We start from the raw sequence: 19,205 nt of genomic DNA, 5'->3' as shown, positions 1-19,205 counted from the left end.
GCAGCGCGGCAGTTGCGGGGCGTGGGGGCGGCGGCGGCGGTGGCTGAGGCCGAGGTGGCGGTGGCTGTGGCGGACACAGCGGCACCCCAGCTAGGGACAGGGCTCCGCCGCGCCCCCTTGCAGGCCCCATGGAGGCGGCGGCGGCGGCGGCGGCGGGTGGGGGCTGCGGCTCCGGGCCACCGCCGCTGCTGCTGAGTGAGGGCGAGCAGCAGTGCTACTCCGAGCTCTTCGCGCGCTGCGCCGGCGCCACGGGCGGGGGCCCCGGGCCTGGGCCCCCTGAGGCCGCCAGAGTCGCCCCCGGCACGGTCACTGCGGCCGCCGGCCCAGTGACTGACCTGTTTCGGGCGTCGCAGCTGCCCGCCGAGACGCTGCACCAGGTAGGTCCCTCCGCCTCCTGTCCCTGCGGGTTTGTGGGGACAGTGTCTGCGGGGGCGGAGGTTGCGAGTGGGGCGGCAGGGCTACCCCCAGGGACCCGGAGGCCTTGGCCAGTTCTCAGAGAGAGGGCTCTGCAGTCGGGGATGGCGGCGACGCCCTTGTCCCCGGGGGACACCAGCCTCCGCAGCTCAGCTCCTCGCCCAGTGCTGGGTGCGCTTTCCCCATTTTCCTTCCCTGAGACTGACACTCCCTCCCCTCCCCCGGTCATTTCTGGGGTTCTGCAGCCGTCCAGACCTAAAGTTTGTCCTGTTCTGAAAGTGGTGTTTGTTTTGGCTGCTGTTTTAACCTCTGCTCGCTGCTCCTGCCCCTCCCTCTCCTGAGTGGACTCTCAGGGTGCCTTGCTGGGATTTGAACTTGAAGGGTGTGTGTGTCTGTAGGGTTCAAGCCCAGGGCTGAATATTGTCCTCTCTATGTACTTGTGATATGTATGTATCTACTATATATAACTGCCCGTAACATATTTGTAAATATTAATATTAAATCGAAAACCTTAATGACAAGTCGCAGAGCAGGGACACGGGACTGCAAGAGGACGTTTGTCAAGTCAAAGCCAAATTTCCCATTTGAGGCTAGAGGTGGACCTCAGAAGTTCACCATGGGTAACAGCTGAGTTTCCCATCTTATCATTACTTGCACTTCAAATAGAATCGAAAAGTAAGGGGTGTCATAGCTACCACCTTTTGACTGTTCTATACCTAGAAAAGGACTAGGGGATGATCCATACCAGACGCTGTTTTTGTTTTTTGCTTTCTTTGGAGCTTGGAGAAAGACTACTTGACAAGCCCTTTGTCTGTCATTTCATGTCACCAGAACTTCATGGTGATAAGATTGTTAATATCAGGTTCAAAACGTGAAATGAAGCTTTTCCTAAAAGCAATAGTATGAATGTTATTAACACCAGTCGAATATTTAGAGTGACAAGTGGTATTTTAAAATCTAGTTTCAAAGGAGATCTGAGGGTTTTACGGTTCACTTGCAACGTCATTGTGTTCATTTGTATTTTTAAAAAAAATTACTTAAGACTGCGTTTTATATTGCTAGAGTGTGCATATGGCTATATGTTTGTGAGCATAACTTTAGACACTTTGTAATCATTTACCTTTCTGAATTTGGGATTTCTGAAAATATAACTAGTATTCACAGAACTTAGCATGGCTGTTTGTCGCTAAAGAAGTCCTTGATATGTAGACAGTTCTGCCATTGCTGATGAGTACTTGAGCTGTACCAGGTAAAGAGAAAGTCAGTGTCTTAAAACACAAACCATACCATGACTATTACATGAGGCCCTCAGAATACTCCAGAGCATAATATGTTTGTTCAATGCTGTAGCTGCTTCCCAACTGAAAGAGGAATAATTGACTGAGGCTATACAGCAGTAAGTGACAGCTGGGTACCTATTAAACTTATTTCGTTGTCAGTATTGCATCAGATATTATAAGAGGAGGTGGGCATATTATATCTGAATGTGTTGGTCGATGCCTCCTTAGGAATTGGGAAGAAGGATATCCTGTTGTTAGAACCCATACTTTCTTGAGGTACATGTGATTTTAAGACCAAAGGCACAGTGCCTTTGCATGAATAAGATTATATTTTTGATGTCCAGTTGAAATCTGCTTGCAAAAGACTGCTTCAAATACTGACAAAAGGAGACATCGCTACAAGATTGCTTGGAGTAAATCTCTCAGAGCTTGAAGCTCCCTTATTCAGCCCATCAAAGCAAAAACACATCACCCCCCTTTAATCCAACAAAATTACCATAACTCAGTATTCTTGGTATAGGTGAAAATGAACATTGAAGGCAAACTGGATATGTAATCCTAAGAGAGTCAAAGTCAGCAACCAGCTAACACCTAATTTTCACTCATCACTTGGGTGGTGAGTGTATGCTCCATCCACTTTAATTTCCATTACCCCATCAATGTATTAGCCATTCTTTAAAACAAATGTAGATGTTTTTACCCTTTCCCTGTTAATCAGGAACCTGTAAGTTGAGATTTAAGTGGTCCAACAGGTATAACTGCTCAAATCTTGGAGGCACTAACAAGCCCTGGTATTTTCTATGGTAACAACCAAGTTTTCCTCTTAATAAGCATACAATTAAGATTACCATAATAATGTTCCAGGAAGAGTGAGAATCTTGCAGTCTTACCACAAGTAAATGCTTTATAAAAATACCTAATTTTATTTGCTCCTTGGAGTAAAAATAAACCACTATACTTGTTACTTTGTTATGGAAGTGAGCCTCTTAGGGTTTTTTCCCCAGTTGAGATGCACACACACACACACACACATACATATACATGTGTGTGAGATATATGGCATATGTATACAAAATCTCAACTTTTCTTTTTTTGAGACTGAGTCTCACTCTGTTGCCCAGGCTGGAGTGCAGTGGCATGATCTCAGCTCACTGCAACCTCTGCCTCCTGGGTTCAAGCAATTCTCATGCCTCAGCCTCTCGAGTAGCTGGGATTACAGGCACCGGCCACCACGCCCAGCTAAGTTTTGTATTTTTAGTAGAGTCAGCGTTTTACCATGTTGGCCAGCTGGTCTCAAACTCCTGACTTCAGGTTATCCACCTGCCTCAGCCTCCCAAAGTGCTGAGATTACAGGCGTGAGCCACTGTGCCCAGCCTCAACATATTTTTTAATAGACTATTTTTTCAGAGCAGTTTTAGGTTCACAGCAAAATTTAGCAGAGTACCCATATATCCCCTGTCCCGACACACCCATAGCTTTTCCTACTCTCAACATCCCACACCAGAATGATAGAGTTTTTACAATTGATGAACCTACATTGACACATCGTTATTCCCCGAAGTCTATATATTAGGGCTCATTCTTGGTGTTGTACATTCTGTGGGTTTGGAAAAATGTATAATGACATGGATCCACTATTGTAGTATCATACAGAATAGTTTCACTGCTCTAAAAATCTGTGCTCCACTAATTCATCCCTCCCTCTCCATTAACACGTGGCAACCACTGAATTTTTTTTTTTACTGTCCTATAGTTTTGCCTTTTTTAGAATGTCATATAGTTGGAGTCATACAGTATATAGGCTTTTAACATTGGCTTCTTTCATGTAGTAATATGCACTTAAGATTCCTCCATGTCTTTTTATGGTTTGGTGGCTCATTTCTTTATAGTGCTGAATAGTATTCCATTTTCTGGATGTACTACAGTTTATTTCTTCACCTACTGAAGGATATCTTGGTTGCTTCCAAGTTTGGGCAATTATGGATAGAGCTGTTATAAACATCTGTATGCAGGCTTTTTTGTTACATGCAGGATATAAGCTTTTAACTCATTTGGGTAAATAGCAAGGGGAATGATTGCAAGATTGCATGGTAAGAGTATATTTAGTTTTATAAGAAACTGCCAAACTGCCTTCCAAAGTGGTTGTACCATTTTGCATTCCCACCAGAAATGAATTGGTCTCTTTATGAAGTATTTATTTTCCTTTGCTGACTGATTTTAACAGCAGGATTCTAGCACTAGGTGGAAAACGTATATGAGTTTCTGATGTGTGTAAGATACTGTCCTAGGTGCTGAGGTTATAATAGTGAACCCAACACAAATCTCTGTCTTCATGGAGCTTATGTTCCAATGCAAATGTTTTTATACTTCAGAGTTTTTTTTTTTGGTTGAGAAAAGACTTGAACTATAATATTCAAAAATAAAATATCAGCTGGGTGCAGTGGCTCACACCTGTAGTCCCAATGCTTTGGGAGGCCAAGGATGGGAGGATTGCTTGAGGCCAGGAGTTTGAGACCAGCCTGGGTAACATAGCAAGACCCTGTCTCTACAACAAATAAAATAGCCAGGCATGGTGGCTTGCGCCTGTAGTCCTAGCTACTCTGGAGGCTGAGGCAGGAGAATTCCTTGAGCCTGGGAGTTTAAGGTTATAGCAAGCTACGATCACACCATTGCTCTCCAGCCTAGGCAACAGAGCAAGACCCTGTCTCAAAATTAAGTAAAGTAAGGCTGTCAAACCCAAACCAAATACGTGTCAAACCCAGCCCTGATTCTCATCACATGCCATGCCTTCTAGTAAAATGTTGGTCTTTGAATACCAATGAAATACTTTATAACCTGGGAAACCAATCACTATAACATTTGTAGCTCTGTCTTGAAATATTAAACAAAACCATTTACCTGTTTTTAGACGTATTTTCTTTTTCTAGTTTAAAAGTGTTCCATTCTGTCGTTTTCCACCTAGTGCTAGAATCCTGCTCTTAAAATAGGTCAGCACAGGGAAATAAATACTCTGTAAAGAGACCAAAAGACCTTTTAAAACAGGCTATGGCCAGGCCCAGTAGCTCACGCCTGTAAATCCAAGCACTTTGGGAGTCTGAGGCTGGAAGATTGCTTGAGCCCAGAAGTTCAAGACTAGCTTGGGCAAGATGGCAAAACCCCATCTACACACACATACACACACACACACGCGTGCGCGCACACACACACCCTACTTAATTCTCTCTGGAGCACACCTGTAGTTCCAGATATTCTGGAGGCTGAGGTGGGAGGATCCCTTGAGCCTAGGAGTTTGAGGCTGCAATGAGCCATTATGACACCACTGCACTCCAGCCTGGGTGAGAGAGTCAGACTCTGTCTCATTAAAAAATAAAATATCTACCTTAAAGCAGCAAGTTTTGTATTTGATGTAATGAATTAAACTATATAGAGTGCTTTATAATATCTGTCTTTTAGAATAGTGTCTTAGTCTCTGGGAATGCTGTGCATATTCCAAGTCATCATTAAAATTAGTTTTCATTTTCTTAAAAATTTTTAAACATATATACATTTTATTGGAGTTTTCTTTTAAAATTCAAAAATGAGAACATTATTTTTTCAAAGCCAAGTAACAGAAGAGTATATAAAGTCAATTTGGTGCATATCTCTTTACATTTCTTTCTATGCTTATGTAAAACATACATGACTTATGTAATTATACACATATGCTCTCGATCTCATCTGTATTAATTTTTTTTGTTATACTTTAAGTTCTGGGATACATGTGCAGAATGTGCAGGTTTGTTACATAGGTATACACGTGCCATGATGATTTGGTGCACCCATCAACCCGTCATCTACATTAGGTATTTCTCCTAATGCTATCACTCCCCTAGCCTCCCCCACCCACTGACAGTCCGCAGTGCATGATGTTCTCCTCCTTGTGTCCATGTGTTCTCATTGTTCAACTCCCACTTATGAGTGAGAACATGCGGTGTTTGGTTTTCTGTTAGTTTGCTGAGAATGATGGTTTCCAGCTTCGTCTATGTTGGTTTTCATTTTTATGATAGTTAATTCTTGGACAATAAGGGGAATAATTATAAAACACAGTTGCTTCCATATCAAGGGAAATCACTGATGGTTAAAAAAAAACAGTAAGTGTTGTCTGGTTGTTTAAGCAGCTTTGATTGAGGCAAATAAGTGAAACAAAGCTGTGAGAAGTAGGGAATATTAAAAAAATCTGTGCGCATGCCCTCACCTTTGGGAAGAAGTCCTTTCTGAAGGCTCTCTTCTGATTCTTTGAAGCAACTGTTTAATAATTAAAGAAAATTATAGGTAAAAGACAAATTCTTGTGAACTTTTGTTCATTGCTAGATTATTAGCCAGAACTATTTTTTTAAAAATGTAACTTTTCCGGGTCGGGCGGTGCTGTGCATGCATTGCTGTGCCCCAACTCCCTCAGGGCCTGTGTTGCTGTATTCTCTGCTGTTATGAGCTTCCTCAAAAGTTTCCCGCCGCCTGGGCCGTCGGAGGGGCTCCTGCGGCAGCAGCCAGACACCGAGGCTGTGCTGAATGGGAAGGGCCTTGGCACCGGTACCCTTTACATCGCTGAGAGCCGCCTGTCTTGGTTAGATGGCTCCGGATTAGGATTCTCACTGGAATACCCCACCATTAGCTTACATGCATTGTCCAGGGACAGAAGTGACTGTCTAGGAGAGCACTTGTATGTTATGGTGAATGGCAAATTTGAAGAAGAATCAAAAGAATCTGTTGCTGATGAAGAAGAGGAAGACAGTGATGATGATGTTGAACCTATTACTGAATTTAGATTTGTGCCTAGTGATAAATCAGCATTGGAGGCAATGTTCACTGCAATGTGTGAATGCCAGGCCTTGCATCCAGATCCAGAGGATGAGGATTCAGATGACTACGATGAAGAAGAGTATGATGTGGAAGCACATGAACAAGGACAGGGGACATCCCTACATTTTACACCTATGAAGAAGGATTATCCCATCTAACAGCAGAAGGCCAAGCCACATTGGAGAGATTAGAAGGAATGCTTTCTCAGTCTGTGAGCAGCCAGTATAATATGGCTGGGGTCAGAACAGAAGATTCAATAAGAGATTATGAAGATGGTATGGAGGTGGATACCACACCAACAGTTGCTGGACAGTTTGAGGATGCAGATGTTGATCACTGAAAATGATATATGCAGGTTTTAAGATTCTGCTCCTAACTGTAGGAGAGAACTTGGTGCCTCCTCCACTCTGGAGCGAAGTTGATGAAAGTCTTTTTCCTTTTCCAAAACCCAACCTAAACCAGTTCTTTCTTGAGACAGACTATACTGAGACAAGTTGTCACCACCAGAAGATAGATAATATGACCTTTATTAACTTGATGAATTAACTTAACCAAGAGGGTATTATTTACCCCAAAACTTTCTGTGTCTGGGTACCCTCTGAGTAGGCCTATAATTCCTGCCTTCACTGTATCCATCTTCTGTAAGCTAGCAGATGCATCTGTGTGGTGAAAATGCACAAGAGCGTGGTGTAGGTAGACTGGGTGGGAAAGAGAGAGCTCCTTTCGCCATGTTTTACCAATCTGCTCTGTTATAACCTCTTAGGTTATATCCTTTAATTTCTAACCTTTTAGGTTAGTTTCTGTAACAGAACAAGTGAGTCTGCGATGAAGTCCTCAAAGTACTTCAAATGGTAATTGTTTTGTTTTTGTAATAGCTTAACAAATAAACCTAGGTTTTCTAAAAAAAAAATAAAATAAAAAAATAAAAAATAAAATAAAAATGTAAATGAAACAACTTTATATTTTTATATCTTTAGATCATATCATTTTGTAACTCTACTTTAGGGAAATAGAGGCCAGCATATTAAGATAGTAACTAGGGGCTGGACACGGTGGCTCACACCTGTAATCCTAGCACTTTGGGAAGCTGAGGTGCGTGGATGAACTGAGGTCAGGAGTTTGAAACCAGCCTGGCCAACATGGCTAAACCCCGCCTCTACTAAAAACACAAAAATTAGGGGGACGTGGTGGTGTGTGCCTGCAATCCCAGCTACTCGGGAGGCTGAGGCAGGAGAAATTGCTTGAACCCGAGAGGTGGAGGTTGTAGTGAGCTGAGATCACGCCATTGCACTCCAGCCTGGGGGACAAGAGCCAAAACTCTGTCTCAAGAAAACCCCAACAAAACAAAAACAGAAAGAAAAAAAGCCTACAAAAAAAAAAAAAAAAAAAAAAAACCTCAGTAACTAGGACTAACTGTATGCTGTTTTAGATTAACAGTGTTTTTTCTTTCTTTCTTTTTTTTTTTGAAACGAAGTCTTACTCTTTTCCCCCAGACTGCCATGCAATGGCGCAATCTCGGCTCACTGCAGCCACCGCCTCCCCAGTCTAAGCGCTTATCCTGCCTCAGCACCCCCACCCCCAAGTAGCTGGGATTGCAGGTGCATACCACCACGCCTGGCTATTTCTTTTTTTTTTTTTTTTTTTTTTTTGTATTTTTAGTAGAGACAGGGTTTCACCATGTTGGCCAGGCTGGTCTCGAACTCCTGACCTCAGGTGATCCGCCCCCCCCCCGCCCCCAGCCTCCCAAAGTGCTGGGATTACAGGTGTGAGCCACCACGCCCGGCCCTTTTTTTCTAAAAGAGAATGAATGCCAGTAGATATAGGAAGTATCAGAGCCAAACCATTGCCTGGTTAAAAGGAGTACCTCTGCATAATAGTTACTTGTCGACTCTTTTGTAATAAAATATTTCAGGCATGCAAAACTAGAGAGTTACCCAACAAATAACTGGTATGCACCACGCCATATAAGAAGTAAAACAGTCCAGCTAGAGTGAAAGCTTCCTATGTCCCCTTCTCTGGTCTCATTCCCCTCCCTCCTTACCCTGGAGGTTACCACAGTTCTGAATTTGGTGTGCATGATTTGAAGATTTCTTTCTACTTTTATTGTATGTATATGTCAATATATGTATTTGTGTATATATAAATCACTAAAAAAATGAATTGTTTTGGATATCTTTTCAACATAAGGAATGCTGTATTCTGTGTAACCTTCTGCAACTTGCTTTTCCTCTCATTGTTATGTTTTTGGAATTCATCTTGTTGACACATGTAACTTCAGTTCATTTATGTTTCCTTTTAAAAAATCTTTATTAGTTACATTTACAATGACTCATTGTTACAGTGCAGTAAAGAGACCCTTATGCCAAAGGGAAGTAGGTGGCATTTTTCCTTATTTATATAGAATGTCACATGACTAGGGGACTGTTTGAAACGTGTATGAACATTAAGAACACCAGAATGCACACTTATATTCTGAGGGGTGCTAGGGAATGTTTGAGCTAATTAATTGATTTTCATGGGCTTTCTTTTTTTTTAATCTTTTATTTTTTTGAGATAGGGTCTTGCTCTGTCACTCAGACTGGAGTGCAGCAGTCTGCTTATGGCTAACTGTAGCCTCCACCTCCTGGGCTCAAACGATCTTCCTGCCTCAGCTTCCCAAGTAGCTGGGAATACAGGTGTGCAGCACCAGGCCTGGCTAATTTTCTTTTTAAAAATTTGTTGTGGAGATGGTATCTCATTATATTGCCCAGCCTGGTCTCAAACTCTTGGGCTGAAGTTATCCTCCCGCCTCAGCCTCCCAAAGTGTTGGGATTACAGGTGTGAGCCACCATGCCCTGCCTTTTCTCATCTTTTTTAAGATGGAAAATCTCAAATAAGCAAGTAGATAGAATAATGCATTAAACCCTGCTGCACTTGCCATTCAGGCTCAACAACCGTCAGTGCATGGTTAATTCTATTCCATCTACATTTCCATCTTTGTTCCCTTTCCCCTTTGTTATCCTGAAGCAAGTCTTAGACATCATATGGTTCATAGGGCTTATCTTTAAGGAAGGAACCAAGGTAGGCAGAAGGAAATGGAAACATACAGGGGTTTAAGTTGGGCAGAAAAGTTACCTGTGGCCTATGGTCAAATGGCAAGACTGATGATGGTTCAATACAGTCAAACCTTTGGCTGTCATGGAGATAGCCAGGCTTGAAAACTAATTTAGAATAGTTGGGAAACCTGTAGGAAGATTGAAAAAGTAACCAACTGAAGACCAGGAATACAAGGTGGATTTGAACATTGTCCTAGTTTCACACTCCTAAGTAGGGGTTGTCCTATTTTAAGGGTGTAGACAATTGATTTTGAGGAAATCTTGACTTGTATTGCTAATTATTTATAACTTACTTTTTTTTTTGAGATAGAGTCTTGCTCTGTCTCCCAGACTGGAGTGCAGTGGTGTGAGCTTGGCTCATTGCAACCTCCGCCTCCTTGGTTCAAGCAATTCTCCCTGCCTCAGCCTCCTGAGTAGTTGGGACTATAGTCACCTGCCACCATGACCAGCTAATTTTTATATTTTTCAGTAGAGACAGGATTTTGCCATGTTGGCCAGGCTGGTCTTGAACTCCTGACTTCAGGTGATCCGCCCACCTCAGCCTCGCAAAGTACTGGGATTACAGGTGTGAGCCACTGTGCTTGGCCTGCTTATAACTTTAAAAAGAGAAAGGGGTTTTTCAAACTTCCTGTTGTTTTGCATAGGCAAGTTTCTCTTGTTTTGTATTCATGGCATGCTATTCTTCATACTTATCTATTGGTGGGCAACCAATTAACCTGGGTTGCTTAGGACTGAAGAGTTTCCTGGGGCATGGAACTTCAGTCTTCAGATAGTCCTAAGCAAATTGGGATGGTCACCCCCTCTCTTGGTTGCTGCATTAGTTATCTATTGCCCTATAATGAGTTACCACAAACTTAGCAGCTTAAAGCAGCACACAGTTATTATCTCCCAGTTTCTGTGGGTCGGGAATCTGGACATAGCTCAGCTGGGTCCTCAGCTCAGAGTTTCATAAAGCCACAATCAAGGTGTCTGGAGCTTGGAGACCTCTGTGGAGGTCCAACACTTGGTTGCAGAATTCAGTTCCTTGTGATTTTGAAACAGAGGCTCTCAACTTTGAGGCCTCCTGCAGTTCCCTCCACATGGCCTTCTCCACAGGCAATTCGCAACATGGCTGTTGGCTTCTACAAGGCTAGCAGGAGAGTAACTCTCTCCAGTCAGCTCAGACAAGTGGCATTCCATCACCTTTGCCAGAGTCCGTTAGTTAGAAGCATATCACAGGTTCTGTCTACTCTTAAAAGGAAGGGATTATACAAAAGCACAGAGACCAGGAGGTGAGAATTTTTGGGTGGACACCTTAAGGATCTTTCCACCACAATTGCTTTCCAGGATTTGTCTGAAGTAGAAAATCATTCTGTTTAGCCTTTTGTGGCCAGAATATATGTATGTTTTGCTCAGCCACTAATTTAGAATTCCTTTATCTTTTTAAGGAACATTTTCATGCATAATTCATTCTAAGTAGAACTGGCAAAAATGTAACTTCGTAGGTATTTTCAATTTTAGTCTTTAGGCAATTGTTTTTCTTCTTAACTAGTAGAAGGCAGGGAAAAAAAGTGGAAAAGCAGATGTGAATGCTCTGCCTGGCTACTCCTGCACTCAGTGCTCTAAATCAGGCCTTTTCAACCTGGGTCAGTTCAGGGGTCTGCGAAGTTAGATGTGGAAAAGAACTACATCTTTTTGTTTTTTTACTAACTGCCCTTCCCCCAACTGAAATTGAGCACTTCCTTCTATTATGCATGTAGGCAAAAAACCATAGCAGTGTTTTTTTTTTTTTTTTTTTTTTTAGGAAAGGTCTTGCTCTGTCACCCAGGCTGGAGTGCAATGGCACAATCTTGGCTCACTGCAACCTCTGCCTCCTGGGCCCAAATGATCCTTCCATCTCAGCCTTCCGAGTAGTAGGGACTACAGGTGCACGCTATCACACCCAGCTAATTTTTGTATTTTTTGTAGAAACAGGGTTTTGCCATGTTGCCCAGGTAACAGGGTTCACTGACAGCAGTGCTGCTGGCAAGTCCATGGTCAAGAGTGAGATTCCCTCAGGCTGCTATGGTCCCTCCTCCTCCAGTCTGTCCTGCAGAAAGCTCAGAGTGGATGGATGCTCAGCTGTTTCCTCTGAGACCTCACCAGGGACAGTTCCTACAGTCCCAGCTCTGAGCTTTGCTCCTGACCTTTTTATCTGGCCTTCTCAGCTGTGCTTCACTGTGAAGGAGTAAGGACAAGCCCCTCTGGAGCAAGTGGCAGCTGCTTGTTGGGCCTGTCTTATTTACTAATACTGTCTCTACTTCAGAGACTTGGGCTAGAATGTACACTTGAAGAAAAAAGTCATTTTAACAACTTGAGAAACTTAATCATCCTTATAATATCATTCAGAACCAGGAGAGGCCATTATTAACATTAGGCTAGTAGGAAATGTTCACTTTGACTGAATTCATTTGTAACACTTTGCTACTGGTTTATAGAAAAATACTTTTGTTCAGTCTCCTTGAGGTAGGTAATTAAATGTTTCACCTGTGTTAATTTTCCAACTAATTAAAGTGAATCCCATAAATTCCAGCAATTAAGAATTGTTGTTTTTGGCTGGGTGCGGTGGCTCATGCCTGTAATCATAGCACTTTGGGAGGCTGAGGTGGGCAGATCACTTGAGGCCATGAGTTTGAGGCCAACCTGGGTAAAATAGAGAGACCCTGTCTCTACAAAAAATACAAAAATTAGCCGAGCTTGGTGGCACGTGCCTATAGTCCCAGCTACTTGGGAGGCTGAGGCAAGAGAATTGCTTGAATACAGGAGGCGGAGATCACAGTCAGCCGAGATTGCGCCACCGTGCTTTAGCCTAGGTGACAGAGCAAGATTATGTCTCAAACAAAAAAAAAAGGATTGTTTCTTAAGTGCAGGCTTTCTGAAATGTGTAGTGTTTGCCTCATGCCTTCCAAAAAACATATTTGATACAATAATCTCTTTGTCTATCATTTACTTCGGAGTCAGCTTTGTGAAAAATGGATGATGATACACCAACGGTTTTGCCCTTGGAGGTGTTTGGTGTGCTCTGCTTTTTGAGTTTTGTTTTTTTTTATTTCTTTAAAATTATTTTAAAATGTTTTAACTCAGCTTTGCATAATCTCTGGTACCCTTATAGACCCAGTACTGAGTAAAGCATGTAAAATTTAGCATGCAGATGTTTTAGCCTCTTTTATTCTTTATTGTAGATCAAGATTTTTAGTCTCAGCACTACTGACACTTTGGGGCTGTATCATTCCTTGTTGTGGAGGACTGTCCTGTGCATTGTAGGTTGTCAGGTAACATCCCTGGTCTCTACCCACACGATGCCAGTAGCTATTCTTTTCCTGGTGTGACAACAAAAAATGTTTTCAGACATTGTCAGATGCCTCCTGGGGGCAAAATTTAGTTCTACATACATGATGATAACAACCATGATAGCAGCCAACATTTGTTCACTGATTACCATGTATTTGGTTTTTTCATATAATTTGTAAAATGTTCATCATTTAATTCTCACAACTAAATCATAAGATAGTTATTGTGTCATCCCCATTTTGAAGAAAAAAAGCTGAGGCACTGAGGTTCATTTACTTGGCCAAGGTCACATAGATGAAAGTGACTTCTTGAAATACCTTTCATTATGTGTGTGTGTGTGTATATATATATATATATATATATATATGGGTTAAATCTCAGTCTTGATTGAGGAGACAGGCTAAAAAAGAATGTGAAAGTAGGGAATTTCCTGATGTTTCAATGGAGAGGATATTGCTTTCATAGCAATTCTGTGTAAATGCTGGTATTCTTGCTTAAAGTGCATGATTCCATGGGCATGTGTCTTAGTAAGGGACTTGGATCATTTCTAAGAAGCTTCTGTGGCATGGTGAAGCAGAACATAAGACAATCTAGGGTCAAGGATAACTGATCAAACCTTGAAAGCAAGGAAGCCGTCGGAAATTGGGGTAAGGCTCTGTATCACTCAGGGTCCCACAGGAAATGGCATGCTCAAAGGGTTTTAGTGGAAACAGGAATGTTGAGGCATGAAGGGACTATAGAAGGAAGCTATTGCCATCCCTAGACCTGGAGGGGCGAAGGAAGGGAATGTCGTTGCTGGAGCTGTGAAAGGTACTCCCTCTACAGGAACAATGGTTATAAAAGAATATAGCCTTTGCCAGAACTATGGCCAGAGAGGGGCTAATGGGATGAGGGGAATGGGGGAGAAGTAACCAGTTTCTGTCTCCTGCCCTCTGATTTGCTGCAGTACCTCTCATTGTCCTAACCCAACTAGAAGCCAGAGGCAACATAGTCTGGGTGTTGAAGCTTATCAAGGTTAGCCTCTTGGGCTGAGTGGATGAAAAGGGCTACGAGTGGTTCTAAGGGGCAAATGGAGCAAAAAACCAGCACAGGCTACAAGTAGGAGTGGGAAACACTACCTTGGATCCTAGGGAGGATGGGGCATGGCCAGTGGTAGGACCAAGAAAAGTCTTTTTGTGCCAAAAGAGCCTGACGATATAGACCTCCATGAAGGAGAAGAGAGGGTTGGATAGGAGTGACTGGTTCATCTGAAGTTCTTCCTGATTCTCCAGGGAAGCCTTGAGGAATGTGGGGTTGTCTGCATTTGGATATGGAAGTATGTATGTGTGTATACTTTTATTTATTTTGAGACAGGGTCTTGTTCTGTCACCCAGGCTGGAGTACAGTGGCACCATCACAGCTCACTGCAGCCTCTACCTCCTGGACTCAAGTGGTCCTCTCACCCAGGCCCCCCATGTAGCTGGGACCACAGGCATGCATCACCATACTCGGCTGATTTTTAAATTTTTTGTTGAGACAGGGTCTCACTGTATTCCCCTGGTTGGCCTTGAACACCTGGGCTCAAGTGATTCTCTCACTTTGACCTCCAGAAGTGCTAGGAATACAGATGTGAGTCACTACACCCAGCCTATATGCATACTTTTTGGTCAGAGTGAGGCTTTCTATGAGTTGGAGTGTTTGTCTTTATTCATGACATTGGGAAACATATAACAATGGAGTGACCCTCTTGCAGATTCTGCTAGGAGTAGCTACATATGGTGGGAAAGGTTGACATGGGAATGGAGATAAATTCAAGGCAGAAGAGAGTATTTTATAATGTTTGGGGGTATGGCCAAGCATTAGTTTTGCTTTTTCCTTCCCTATAGGGTAGGATTTCTGTAGGAATTTTCCTTACCCAAAAATAGCTATATGTGCTCCTGAAAAGTAAAAGCCCAGGACCAGATGACTTCATGGCTGAATTCTACCAAACATTCAAAGGAGAGTTAATACTAATCCTTCTTAAACTCTTCCAAAAAACAGAGGGAGTACTTCTAAACTCATTTTTTGAGGCTAGCATCACCTTGATCCCAAAGCCAGATAAAGATATCATAAGAGAAGAAAACCACAGTTCAATATGTCTGATGAACATAGATGCAAAAATCCTAGATAAAATACTAGCAGACCAAATTTAACAACACCTCAAAAAGATTATACACCATGACCAAAGTGGCACTTATCCCTGAGATGCAAGATTGGTTTAATGTATATAAAACAATGACTGTAATATGCCACATTACTGAAATAAGAGATAAAAGACAAGCAAGATGCAGTGGCTCATGCCTATAATCCCAACACTTTGGGAAGCCGAGGTGGGAGGATTGTTTGAGGCCAGGAGTTCAAGACCAGCCTGGGAAACATAGTGAGACACTGTCTCTACAAAAAAATAATTAAAAAGAGCTGGGTATAGTGACATATGCCTGTAGTCCTGCTACTTAGGAGGCTGAGGCAGGAGGATCACTGGAACCCAGGATTTTGAGGCTGCAGTGAGCACTGATTGTGCCACTGCACTCTAACCTGGGCAACAGAGTGAGACCCTGTCTCTAAAGAAAAAAGAAGAAAAACTCATGATCATTTCACTACATGTAGAAATGGCATTTGCCAAAGTTCAACAGCTTTTCATCATAAACATTTTCAACAAAATAGGTTTAAAAGGAAATTTCCTCAACACATTAAAGACCATTTATGTAAAGTCCACAGCTAATATTATAATCAGTGGGGGAAAACTGAAAGATTTGGTACAAAGCAAGGATGCCCACTCTTGCCTCTTTTATTCAACACAGCACTGGAAGTACTAACATGAGCTATCAGACAACAAAAAGAAATAAAAGGCATCTAAATTGGAAAAGAAGTAAAATTATCCCTGTTTGTAAATGTCATGATTCTGTATGTAGAAAGCCCTGAATACTTTACAAAAGGCCTCTTAAAACTAATAAATGAATTCAGTAAAGTTGCAGGATACAAGATCAGCATACAAAAATTAGTTGCATTTCTTTACACCAATAATAGTCTATCTGAAAAAGCAATCAAGAAAACTGTCCCATTTATGATAGTATACAAATAATAAAATACTTAGTACATTTAACCAAGGAAGTGAAAGATCTATACATTCAACATTATATTGATGAAAGAAATTGAAGACACAAATAAATGGGAAGATATCTCATGTTTATGTATTGAAAAAATTAATAGTGTTAAATTGTTCATACCACCCAAAACAATATACAGGTTCAATGCAATCCCCATCAAAATCCAAATAGCATTTTTCACAGAAATAGAAAAAACAATTCTAAAATTAGTATGATATGAAAAAAGACCTAGAATAGCCAAAAGAATCTTGAGGAGGAACAACAAAGTTAGAGGCATCTCACTTCCTCGATTCAGATTATACTACAGTATAAAGCAATAGAAATCAAGATAGTATATCCTGGCATAAAAACAGACATACAGATCAATAGAATAGAACAGAGATCTCAGAAATAAACCCAAGTATATACAGTCAACTAATTTTTGACAAGGCCATCAAAGAGACACAGTGGGGAAAGGATAGTCTCTTCAATAAATGATATCAGGAAAACTGGATATTCACAGGCAAAATAATGGAACTGGATGCTTATATATAAAAAATCAACTCAGAATGTGTTTTTTAAAATATACAACAAAACCTCGAAAAGGAAAATAAGACCTAAATGTTAATAACTCAAACCATGAAACTCCTAGAAGAAAACATAGGGGAAAAGCTCCTTGATATTGGCCTTGGCAAAGATTTTTTGGACATCACACCAAAAGCACAGGCAACAAAAGCAAAAATAAACAAGTGATATTAGATCAAACTAAAAAGCTTCTGCATGGCAAAGGGAACAATCTACAAGTAAAAGGGCAGCCTATGGATTGGGAGAAAATATTTGTGACCCATATATATATGATAAGGAGTTAATATCAAAAATACAGGAACTTCCAGAACTCAATAGTAAGAAAATGAATAACTCGATTAAAAAATAGGCAAAGGACTTGATTATTCATTTTTTCCACAGAAGCTATACAAATGGCCAACAGGTTATAAAAAGGAACTCACCATCACTAATCATCAGGGAAATGCAAATCAAAACCACTATGAGATATCAGCTCACACCTTTTAGAATGGGTATTAGGAAGGTAAGAGATAACAAGTGTTAGGGTGTGGAGAAAAGGGAATCCTTTTATACTTTTGGTGGGAATGTAGATTGGTACAGCCATTATGGAAAACAGTATAGAAGTTCCTTAAAAAATTAAAAGTAGAACTGCGGTTCTAGGTGCTTTGGGAGCCGCGGCTTTGATGCAGACATGGCCAAGTCCAAGAACAACACCACACACAACCAGTCCCGAAAATGGCAAAGAAATGGTATCAAGAAACTCTGATCACAAAGGTATGAATCTCTTAAGAGGGTGAACCCCAAGTTCCTGAGGAACATGCGCTTTGCTAAGAAGCACACCAAGAAGGGCCTAAAGAAGATGCAGGCCAACAATGCCAAGGCCATGAGTGCACGTGCCAAGGCTATCAAGGTCCTCGTAAAGCCAGAGGAGGTTAAGCCCAAGATCCCAAAGAGTGTCAGCTGCAATCTCGATTGACTTGCCTACATTGCCCACCCCAAGCTTGGGAAGCATGCTCATGCCCGCATTGCCAAGGGGTTCAGGCTCTGCTGGCGAAAGGCCAAGGCCAAGCATGAAACCAAGGCCCAGTCTGCAGCTCTAGCTTCAGTTCCAGCTCAGGCTCCCAAAGGTGCCCAGGCCTCTACAAAGGCTTCGGAGTAGATATCCCTGTATGCCAATGTGAGGACAGAAGAACTAGTGTGAACCCCCGGGCTGCCATCTGCATGGGGCTGGGATCCTCCTGTACTATTTGTACAAATAAACCTGAGGCAGTTAAAAAAAAAAATAAAAGTAGAACTACCATATGATTCAGCAATTCCTCTGCTGGGTATGTACCCAAAGGAAATGAAGTCAGTGTGCCAAAGAGATATCTACACTTCTGTGTTCCTTGTTAGCATTATTCACAGTAGCCAAGATAGGGAAACAATTTAAGTGACTGTTGATGGATGAATGGCTAAAAATATTGTGGCATACACACACACACACACGATGGAATATTATTCAGCCTTTATTATTCAGCCTTAAAAAAGGAGATCCTGCTATTTGTGACAACATATATGAACTTATGCTAAGTAAAATAAATGAGATACAGAAAGAAAAATCCTGCATGATCTTACTTATCTGGAACCTGAAAAAGAGAGTCAAATACATAGAAACAGAATAGAGCTATGGTCACCAAGGGAGGAAATGGGGAGATGTAGGACAAAGGGTACAGACTTGCAGTTATGTAGGCTAAATAAGTCTAGAGATGTAATGTACAGCAGGAGGACAATAGATAATAATATTGTATTTTATATGGAAAATGTGCTAAGAGTGGATTTTAGGTACTCTTACCTCTTCTCCCCACAAAGGTAACTATGGAAAGTGATGAGTAGGTCACATTGCTTACTGGTAGTTATCATTTCACTATGGATATATATATCAAAACATCATGTTGTACACATTAAATTTATGCCATAAAAAAATAGCTATATGTAGGCCAGGCCAGGCACAGTGGCTCATGCCTGTAATTCCAGCATTTTGGGAGGTTGAGGCAGGAGGATTGCTTGAGGCCAGGAGTTCAAGACTAGCCTGGGCAATGTAGTGAGACACCCATCTCTACAAAAAGAAAGTTTAAAAATTAGCTATGTGTGGTGGCGTATGCCTGTGATCCCAGCTACTCAGGAGGGTGAGGCAGGCAAGAGGATTGCTTGAGACCGAGAGGTTGAGGCTACAGTGAGCTGTGATTGCACCACTGCGCTCCAGCCTGGGTGACAGAGCAAGACCCTGTCCCTTAAAAAAAAGATTGAAAAATAGCTGTATGCGTATATGTATACATTCAGGATTTGTTCTATTTGTTTTCATTTTCTTTTTTATTCATAGGCAGTGGTCAATGGCCTAAGGATTTCCTTATACATTGCTTAAATCCGCTAAGTCTCTATTGAGCAAACCAGGCCTTAAAAACCTTACAATCCTCTTCATATATTTTAAAGGCAAATGCAAAGAAATAGCTTTGTTCTGTTTTGCATTCTTCATGGGTTAGCATATCTTCTGGAAAACTTGTTGCTATGGCAATAGGATATTATCTATCTCTGTAGTGTACTACACAAAAATAGCCCTTTGT

At 41.7% G+C, this 19,205-nt stretch overlaps 2 protein-coding genes across 3 annotated transcripts in view; both read left to right on the top strand.

Moving 5' to 3' along the window:
- Positions 1-304: 304 nt before the first annotated feature.
- The window catches only part of REPS2 (RALBP1 associated Eps domain containing 2), a 285,301-nt gene continuing 266,400 nt past the window's right edge, over positions 305-19,205 (top strand). For both annotated transcript variants that reach the window (XM_012434379.2, XM_012434370.2), the window contains exon 1: positions 305-377. The gene's annotated coding sequence lies outside the window, so the exon portion shown is untranslated. The remainder of the gene's footprint in view (positions 378-19,205) is intronic.
- Positions 6,098-7,442, top strand: LOC105704900 (methylosome subunit pICln-like). The gene is given in 2 exon segments (XM_012434420.2): positions 6,098-6,638; positions 6,641-7,442. Coding segments are annotated over 2 exon segments (711 nt in total). The 5' UTR covers positions 6,098-6,160; the 3' UTR covers positions 6,874-7,442.

The sequence above is a fragment of the Aotus nancymaae genome, unplaced genomic scaffold (genome assembly GCF_030222135.1).
Source record: "Aotus nancymaae isolate 86718 unplaced genomic scaffold, 86718_ANA_hifiasm-v0.15.2.pri h1tg000058l, whole genome shotgun sequence".
Taxonomy (NCBI): Eukaryota; Metazoa; Chordata; class Mammalia; order Primates; family Aotidae; genus Aotus; species Aotus nancymaae.
This window is presented reverse-complemented; position numbering and strand designations above follow the sequence as displayed.